Source organism: Mastigoproctus giganteus, chromosome 3 (assembly GCF_048544385.1).
Source record: "Mastigoproctus giganteus isolate SK-2022 chromosome 3, ASM4854438v1, whole genome shotgun sequence".
Lineage (NCBI taxonomy): Eukaryota > Metazoa > Arthropoda > Arachnida > Uropygi > Thelyphonidae > Mastigoproctus > Mastigoproctus giganteus.
The window spans coordinates 170,786,679-170,796,782 of NC_143577.1; the positions used below are offsets into that span (position 1 = coordinate 170,786,679).

General features: G+C 36.2%; 1 protein-coding gene across 1 annotated transcript in view; it reads left to right on the forward strand.

Annotated features, from left to right (window-relative positions):
- The window catches only part of mRpS18A (mitochondrial ribosomal protein S18A), a 51,475-nt gene extending 43,551 nt beyond the window's left edge, over positions 1-7,924 (forward strand). The window contains exon 4 of the mRNA XM_090370762.1: positions 7,772-7,924. Within this exon, the coding sequence (XP_090226888.1) occupies positions 7,772-7,845 (74 nt within the window). The 3' untranslated portion in view covers positions 7,846-7,924. The remainder of the gene's footprint in view (positions 1-7,771) is intronic.
- The last annotated feature ends 2,180 nt before the right edge of the window (positions 7,925-10,104 follow it).

A 10,104-nucleotide genomic window follows, 5' to 3' on the forward strand; every position in this document is an offset into this window, starting at 1 on the left:
AATGGATGTCGGATGAATTAATGAGACTTGTGGCAGAGAAAGAAAATGCATGGGATGCGTCAAATTATCAGGCGACACAGAAGCCTATGACAGATATAAGCTAGTCTGTAATAAAGTCAACTGTTCAACCATCAACATCCAGTGGACCAATCTGATTCATCCCTTTCCTTCTTGAGTTTAAATAGGTAAAGAACTCTTTTCTGTTTTTCTTTGCATCCTTTGCCAAGGATTTCTCATAATCTGCCTTTGCCTGCCTAATCTCCTTTGTGACTTGGTTACAGACAATTTATATCTGTCATAGGCTTCCATGTCACCCATTAATTTGTATGTATCCCATGCATTTTTCTTCTCTGCCATATGTCTCATTAGTTCATCTGACAACCATTTAGGCCTGAACCTTGAACAATATTTCTTGGTTGGTATGTAAAGCCTGGTAGCTTCCAAGATTAGTTCCTTGAATGCTTCCCATTTTGAATTTGCTGTTGGTAACATCATCAGTTGGTCCCACTGTATAGAATTTAAATACTGTCTCAGACCATCATAGTCGCCTTTACGAAAGCAAAAACCCTTCCCTTTACCTCTGATGGTAGTTACCTCCTTGAGTAAATCCCACTTCAGCACACTGTGATCACTGCCACCTAGTGGTTCCTTTATCTGCAGATTCTTAATGCATGAAGAATCACTACTGATAATCAGATCAAGAGTATTACTCCCTCTAGTTGCCTCCTGAACATGCTGGTGTAGAAAACAATCATCCAATAAATCCACAAAAGCCTTGCTAGTGTGTGAGTGACCAACCCACAAATTCCAGTCAATATCTGGGAAATTAAAATCCCCCATTATAAGACTCTCTGATTTACTGGCCCATTCTATTTCTCTGTACAGTATCTTATTATACTCATCAGAGTCATTAGGCCTATAGCACACTCCTACTCTCAATTTTGATTTATCTATGCTTATGTCACACCAAACTGATTCGACACTGCCCTGTCCATCGATGTCGACTGGTTTCACTTCCTTGGATTTTATGTGTTTTTTAACTAATAGCATAACCCCTCCTTCCTTCCTATCCTGTCTATCCTTTGATATTCCTCATCAGAGACTTCCTAATCTGGCATCTCCTCTGGCTTAAAATCTCTCTCTACCTGATTTTGTCAAATTCATCTGTTGCCTCTATTTTTCTACCGGTTCCACTGAACTCTTTTGACTTCCTTCTTTGAAGCTCTACTTTCTCCAGTCTAACCTACCTAAGAGTGAGGTAAATTTTGTTGGTGATTTTGAATGTTCACAGCTCCATCTGATTTCGATTTTTCTAGTTAGATAGACCCAGCTATTGAGAAGTTTAGGATTTTGTGATTAATAATGCACTTACACAATTTATTCATCTATCTAGCAGAATACTAGACAATCCAAATCACACAATCAACACTCCTGACCTTTTCCTTATCAACAGCACTTCAAAGTTGAACTGCTGTTAGTGAACACAGTTAACATTAGTGGCTCTCTAGGTACTTCAGATTGCAACTTGATTATAGTCTCTTCTCTAGTGGAGTCTCTCTCTCTTTTTCATGGCCATTTTAAGCCTCAGGTAATTTGGAATTACAAGAATGCAGAATAGCACGCAGATCATACTATTTTGTATTCTTGATTTCTGTTCCTCTTTTCTATGTTTGGATTACTGTTTTAAATCTTCTGATTCTAAGGTTTGTTCAGATCGTATCAGTTCCTCATTCCATCCTAAAATCTTGTTCTTTATCTAAACAAGGGGTGTGCAACCTTTTTCTACTCAACCCCCAAAATTTAGATGACAATGATGTGCGACCCCTGTCAACTTGCCTAAAGAATAATATGAAAAGTACTTCATTTATAGGTTTTGAATAGTATTTATTATTTTTATACAATGAAGATGGAACAGTATAAAGAATAGAAAAATAAAAAGAACTTATCTCTCACACATACATTTAACAGCGCCTCCATAGCCAGGTGGGCAGGAGCAGCAGTGTGTAGCACACTTCTTGAATAGACCGGGGTTCGAGCCCGTGACCACCACATATGGAGGATGCGGAAAGGTCAGGGAATGACCACCACATATCCCTGGAAAAATATGGTCTTAGTTGCTAATGCTCCTAAAAACCAAATAACAAGCAAACATGCATTTAACCAAGAATGTCACATCCATGAAACAGACTAAGAAGTGTTTCAATAACAAGAATATAATAATAGCCATCATAGGCAGAGGATAATATTGTGTAGCATTGTAGGAACTACGATGGAGTGTCATGAAGGAGTGTTGCCAATTAACGAATTTTGGAAATAAGACTAAAACATTTAACATCTAGCATGACATTATAGTTCCTACAATACGTAGTACTTTTATCATATTGTGTGATCACATTGATCTTGAGATAATTTTTCAATGGGATAAAAGAAAACTCAATTAACTTCAATCTTTCTAAAACTCGGTCCTGTGTTATTCCTCACAAAAAAGGAAGTCTACTGCTCCTATGTTTGTCTCCAGTGACACTCAGATTTCTAGACCTGATCACATATTGCTATTGGGGATTACCCTGACTTTAATCTCTTCTTCTTCTCTTCTCTCTCTCTCTCTCTCTCGGCATAAGCACATCACAAATATTCAAAACCTTTTTTTTTTTTTTTTTTTTTTTTAAATATTTGTGATGATTGAATATCTTGTTTTTCTGTATTGCACCTCTCTCAGTATTACTTTTCTTCTAAACAGCTACTGACACTGTACAAATCTAATCTGTTTTGCCATGGAATGTTGTTCCTACATCTGGGGATGGTACTCCAAATACCTAGATTAAGTTGCCTTCCACTGACTTACTTGCACTGTGTCGCAGACACAAATTACTAAATCTCGAACCATGTCTGGTTTTATTTTCCAAGTTCTTATATGCCTCCAGGGGCTGACATCTGGTGAGTATTGGGCTTGGCATACCCAGGGTCCTGAGCTGGATATCATCATTCTTCTCTTTCTTGGTGATTCACTTCTGCTTCTCTCTCTCTCTCAAGGCATACTACTGTAGCAAAACCTATAAAAATTAAGCAGACATGCTTAGAAGTGCCAATTGAAGTTTAACATTGATAATTGCAAGGTACTGCACATGGACAGCAGTAACTCCAGAATAACATAGCACTTGGGAGGTACCACACTCAAGGTGGTGGAGAACTAAAGAGATCCAGGTGTAATTGTACAGTACATTAAGTAGTCTGAGCAGTGCAGGTGGCTACTAGAACAACTCATTAGTTCTGTCAATTATATACAGGAATTTTGCCAGCAAGAATAAAAAGATGATTATTCCCATTGTATAAAGCAATGGTTAGGTCACATCCTGGGTACTGCATATAGGTGTCTGGAAGCCTCATTTTTAGAAGGATGTGGAGGTATTTAAAAGGATGAAGAGAATAGTAATAAGATCAGTCAATGACTGAGAGTGCATTCTTACCATGACAGACTTCAGTTCTGGAAACTGCAGCACCTGATTGACGTTTTTAAGGCTTAGAATAGAATGAATAGCTAAATGCTAATGGCATCCTTACTCTTCAGACAACACACATAAGGAGACATAAACTGAAAAAGGATGAGTTGCATGATAGATGTGTAAAAATTTGCTTTCAGCCAAAGAGTAACTGATTGCTAGAACACACTTCAATGTGATGTTGTGGAAGTGGATAGTTAGAACAAAATTAAGGAATCATTAGACAAGTTATTATAAGGGATATGATAAGCTTACTTCCTTGTACATATCATTTGTCACCTAATAATATTAATTGCAAAACCAATAAGCTGACACTGGAAGCAAGACTCAGGCCTATTTCTGCTTTGCAGTTTCCAAAAAGTGGAGCAACCAAACAGCAAGATCCACAGCGTCTCAACCATTCACAGCAAGCTTCATTTAAAATTTAAATATCTTTTGCATCTGTATTGCAACAAGGGTATCCTCCATTTCGGCAGAGTATTTGGTGAACACAGATCCACAAGATCCCTGCGTGGCAATTCATGTTCATAGTTTACACATGGGCCCACTACATTCTGTGTATGACAGGGATATTATCTTTCTGAAACCAGTAATCACCTAGAATACCAAGGTAACTCAGGTGTAGTACAAAGCATGCCTTACAGAGTAACTGAAAAAAAAAAAAACCTATGTCCAACAAATGTTCACTACTCTACAAACCAATATTAGACAGTACCATGATTACAACCACGTTCATATAATATAATATCTACTCATGAATCACTGTAAGGATATGGTCCAGAATTCAGAGCAGCTTAGTGATAAATTTCATATGATCAGTGAAATCATTAAAGACCACAACAAAAAGAATGGTGAAAAAACAGGAAATGTAAATTATAGTGCAAGGAAGCCTGAGGCTTATGCTGCACCAGCCGAGAGAGAGAGAGAGAGAGAGAGAGAGAGAGAGAGAGAGAGAGAGAGAGAGAGAGAGAGAGAGAGAGAGAGAGAGAGAGAGAGAGAGAGAGAGAGAGAGAGAATCACCAAGAAAGAGAAGAATGATGATATCCAGCTCAGGACCCTGGGTGTGCCAAGCCCAATACTCACCAGATGTCAGCCCCTGGGGGCATATAAGAACGTGGAAAATAAAACCAGACATGGTTGGAGATTTAGTAATTTGTGTCTGCGATATAGTGCAAGCAAGTCAGTGGAAGGCAACTTAATCTAGGTGCAAAATACAGGTATTTGGAGTACCACCCCCAGATGTAGGAACAACATTCCATGGCAAAGCAGATTAGATTTGTACAGTGTCAGTAGCTGTTTAGAAGAAAAGTAATGCTGAGAGGTGCAATACAGAAAAACAAGATATTCAATCATCACAAATATTTAAAAAAAAAAAAGAAAAAAAAAAGGTTTTTGAATATTTGTGATGTGCTTATGCCGAGAGAGAGAGAAGAAGAAGAGAAGAGATTAAAGTCAGGGTAATCCCCAATAGCAATATGTGATCAGGTCTAGAAATCTGTGTCACTGGAGACAAACATAGGAGCAGTAAACTTCCTTTTTTTGTGAGGAATAACACAGGACCGAGTTTTAGAAAGATTGAAGTTAATTCAGTTTTCTTTATCCCATTGAAAAATTATCTCAAGATCAATGTGATCACACAATATGATAAAAGTACTACGTATTGTAGGAACTACAATGTCATGCTAGATGATAAATGTTTTAGTCTTATTTCCAAAATTTGTTAATTGGCAACACTCCTTCATGACACTCCATTGTAGTTCCTACAATGCTACACAATATACAATAAATAAAATGTAATTTAACAATCAGGATAAGCCTTCTGATCTTATCCTCTGCCTATGATGGCTATTATGTTCTTGTTATTGAAACTTCTTAGTCTGTTTCATGGATGTGACATTCTTGGTTAAATGCATGTTTGTTTGTTATTTGGTTTTTAGGAGCATTAGCAACTAAGGCCATATTGCTCCGGGGATATGTGGTGGTCATTCCCTGACCTTTCCGCATCCTCCGTATGTGGTGGTCACAGGCTCGAACCCTGGTCTATTCAAGAAGTGTGCTATGCACTGCTACTCCTGCCCACCTGGCTACTGAGGCGCCGTTAAATGCATGTGTGAGAGATAAGTTCTTTTTATTTTTCTATTCTTTATACTGTGTACCATCTTCATCGTATAAAAATAATAAATATTATTCAAAACCTATAAATGAAGTATTTTTCATATTGTTCTTTAGGCAAGTTGACAGGGGTCACACGTCATTGTCATCTAAATTTTGGGGTTTGTGCAAAAAAAGGTTGCACACCCTTTGTTTAGATAAAGAACAAGATTTTAGGATGGAATGAGGAGCTGATACAATTTGAACAAACCTTAGAATCAGAAGATTTAAAACAGTAATCCAAACATGGAAAAGAGGAAAAGAAATCAAGAATACAAAATAGTATGATCTGCGTGCTATTCTGCATTCTTGTAATTCCAAATTACCTGAGGCTTAAAATGGCCATGAAAAAGAGAGAGAATATAATCAAGTTGCAATCTGAAGTACCTAGAGAGCCACTAATGTTAACTGTGTTCACTAACATCAGTACATCATTCTCTCTCTCTCTCTCTCTCTCTCTCTCTCTCTCTCTCTCTCTCTCTCTCTCTTCTGAATTCTGGACCTCTCTTGGTGATTCCCTTCTGCTTCTCTCTCTCGGCTGGTGCAGCATAAGCCTCTGGCTTCCTTGCACTATAATTTACATTTCCTGTTTTTTCATCATTCTTTTTGTTGTGGCCTTTAATGATTTCACTGATCATATGAAATTTATCACTAAGCTGCTCTGAATTCTGGACCATATCCTTACAGTGATTCATGAGTAGATATTATATTATATGAACGTGGTTGTAATCATGGTACTGTCTAATATTGGTTTGTAGAGTAGTGAACATTTGTTGGACATAGGTTTTTTTTTTTTTTTCAGTTACTCTGTAAGGCATGCTTTGTACTACACCTGAGTTACCTTGGTATTCTAGGTGATTACTGGTTTCAGAAAGATAATATCCCTGTCATACACAGAATGTAGTGGGCCCATGTGTAAACTATGAACATGAATTGCCACGCAGGGATCTTGTGGATCTGTGTTCACCAAATACTCTGCCGAAATGGAGGATACCCTTTTTGCAATACAGATGCAAAAGATATTTAAATGAAGCTTGCTGTGAATGGTTGAGACGCTGTGGATCTTGCTGTTTGGTTGCTCCACTTTTTGGAAACTGCAAAGCAGAAATAGGCCTGAGTCTTGCTTCCAGTGTCAGCTTATTGGTTTTGCAATTAATATTATTAGTGACAAATGATATGTACAAGGAAGCAAGCTTATCATCCCTTATAATAACTTGTATAATGATTCCTTAATTTTGTTCTAACTATCCACTTCCACAACATCACATTTAAGTGTGTTCTAGCAATCAGTTACTCTTTGGCTGAAAGCAAATTTTTACACATCTATCATGCACTCATCCTTTTTCAGTTTGTCTCCTTATGTGTGTTGTCTGTTGGCTTAAGTTCTGCAAATTGCAGCGTCTGGAGACTAGGCACCTGCAAAGTGATCTGATTGAGGTATATAAGGCTTTGAATGGGTTGAGCAAGCTCAATTCTGATGTGTTTCTTCCTCTTGCTCAGATTATGAACCTGATGGGGCATAAATTCAAATTTAGAAAAGATAGAATAGCTGTGCGGAAATTTGCCCTAGGTAGTTGATCAATCAACTCCAGCAGGTAGTTGATTGCTGGAACAAACTTCCATTTGTCATTGTGCAAGTTGATAGCTTAAATAAATAAATTCAAGGAGGAACTGGACAAATGTTTAGAGGGAATGGATATTTGAAATGTGTTTTTTTTTTTTTTTATCTGATGCTACATAAGATTGCTTTCTTGCATCATATGCCTCTACTAATGCTAATATGTGCATTTTTCAAATTCACCTTTATGTATATTTTGTATCATTATGACTGTTGTATGGTATTTTTTTCTTAATGGTTGTGGGGAAGAGCATGTAAATAAATATGTTAATTACCTTGTCTTCTGTTTTGAATGTCAATCCTAGTTTCTAATTGACACCCTTGGTGAATTAAAAGTTAAAATAGATTTAAGTAGAAATAGTGATGTATATATCTGCTCTTCTCTATTTAACAAGCAGCTCTAAATCTACTTGATAAATTAAAGAAGTTTAAAATTTTATTGAAAGTTTAAAACCGTACTCTGTATTCTTAAATTTTTTATTTTTTTATTTTGTAAATTTAGGATTATTACCAAGAACACCAAATCCAGATGAATCTATAGAAGAATGGAAGAAATTTAACAGATATTTTGAATAGTTAATGATTTTCATTTGAGGAGATTGATTTGTATGCTAATGCAAATTTAAAATAAACTTCTCATTTGTATTGATTGATATATATATATATATATTTTTTTTTTTCCTTGTCTGAACCCAGGTGTCATTTTAATCACTGGCAGTGGTCATTGTAATCAAAGTTTAAAGTACTGTAACAAAATTCAAGAGAAGCAAGTTTCTTCTTTCAGAAGTAACAAGTCACTGCCTTCCCTTGATATGGCAGTGACTAGGAGACAGCTTTTACATATGATGATCAAAACCTTGAGCTCAGTAAATGCAAAAGTCTCTTTTTGGTGAGTAGCAGATATCTTATTGAAATGCCAGGAGGACACCTTATGGATGTAGTATAACCAAGGTGGAAAAGGTGACCATTTAATCTTCTGGTATTGTGTTGTATAGGAGCTTCCATTGCACATATAAAAATATATTTCACATAAAAAAAAAAATAATGCTTTTTGCTCCTGCTCTTCACAATTTTTCAAGGAACTTATAAATAGGTTAGTAGTATTCAAAAGTTTAGAAACAGAATCAGAATGTTTCCTGAGTAGATTTACACAAAATGCATTTAGTTGAATACACTTAAGGATGCTTCGCATAGAGTTGCAGATTGTGGCAATGATACATTCAGTGTTCAGTGATACAGGCCAGTATTGGGGGCGAGGAGGAGACAAAACTGTTAGGGTTTCATATTTCCTGAGGCAGTGAAAACATGTTAAACAAATATAGACTTTACTTAAACATTGCTTTAATTTTTCTTTGCATTTGCTTTTCATTTTATTTGCATTATTGTTTTATAAGAGTGGGAAAATAATGAGAATACAACTTTTTACGTGCTTATAAAAAAATTATTTGTTACAATCTAACAGTATATTTTTCAAAATAGTCATAGTTTTAATGATAAAAAAAAAGAAAAGCAACTTCCATATACACCAGAATTATAAACTTATGAACTTAATATGTGAAAATCAGAATTTTCAGTCACTTATATTATGAAACTAAATAAAAAAAAAAAACATTATTATTATAACATTTTAATGAATCAGTGTAAAATTACTGCACTGACCTGGGAGAAAAAAAGAAAAATCTAAAATCTTCCTTCTTCCCAATTGACTTCTTTTATCCAGTATGTTCAGCCTTTCCTCCCTGCTCTGTCCCTCCTCCAGTTTCCTCCTTTAGATTATCCCTCTGGTTATACTCCTTTGTCCCCCCCCCACACAAAACCCTCTTCCTTCTTTATCAGGGTACAACAACTTCAACAGTTTTAGTTCTAGCAGCAAACAGGGGGCCCAGAAGTTTGCACTGGTCCGATAGAATAGCAGAAACAATCAGATGTAGAAGATATATTCCTACCAATGTTTTTTCTCTTTCTGTCCCCTTCCCTCTGTTACCCCGAACATTGTCTTTGTCTGATCACTCCCCCCCCTCCAGTTAGCAATCAAGGTGATTCCTTCACTTTGTTATGTGGCAAAGGTTACTCAGATGGTAACCTGCTCTGTGACCTTTGTCACAGCAATTTAATGTGTTAACATGCAAGTACCCTGGTGCTGTAGATAATTTCATTGTTTTTTAACCAATTTACATATAGAGGGTGATTGTTAATTATGTACAGCAAATATAAGGATAGTATTTTACATCTACGTATGACCAAGCAAAAAATTTCTTATAAACATTATCATTGCAAATGCATTATTGGCATGGTATATATATTTGGCTGTGTTTTAGGGAGGATCAAAATAGAAAAGTACGTTATGTTTTATTATTTGATTTCGGTGTACTTATGTTAGCATTTTAATATTGACTAAAAGTTTGCAAAAGATGTTCAAACTATCTTCCATTTGTTTCAATGCATTACTACGGTGTCTGGAAATCCTGGTTCACTCAAACTCCTGTATATTTTGTATTGTTGTTATAGCCACTTCAGTGAAGCACCAGAGCATATTGCATACATTGACTGTGTGAGTAAATTGTGCTTTTCATATGGCTCTTCCCTCTCCCACAGGTAAAAGTTCTGTAAGGGTAAGATTGGATGATACCAGAGGCCACAAAACTGGTCTGTTTTAGCATATCTATTGACCTGGTTAGGTGAAAATCTAAAAATAATTCACACTGCAATTAAAATGAGTAGAAGCTCAGTGCATAAATCATAGAGTTTGTTGCATCGCCAGTCAGCTAGGGTGACTTGATTTTTGGGGATGAAGATCAGGACAAAATACACTTTGAACTAGAAAAATCAGCATAA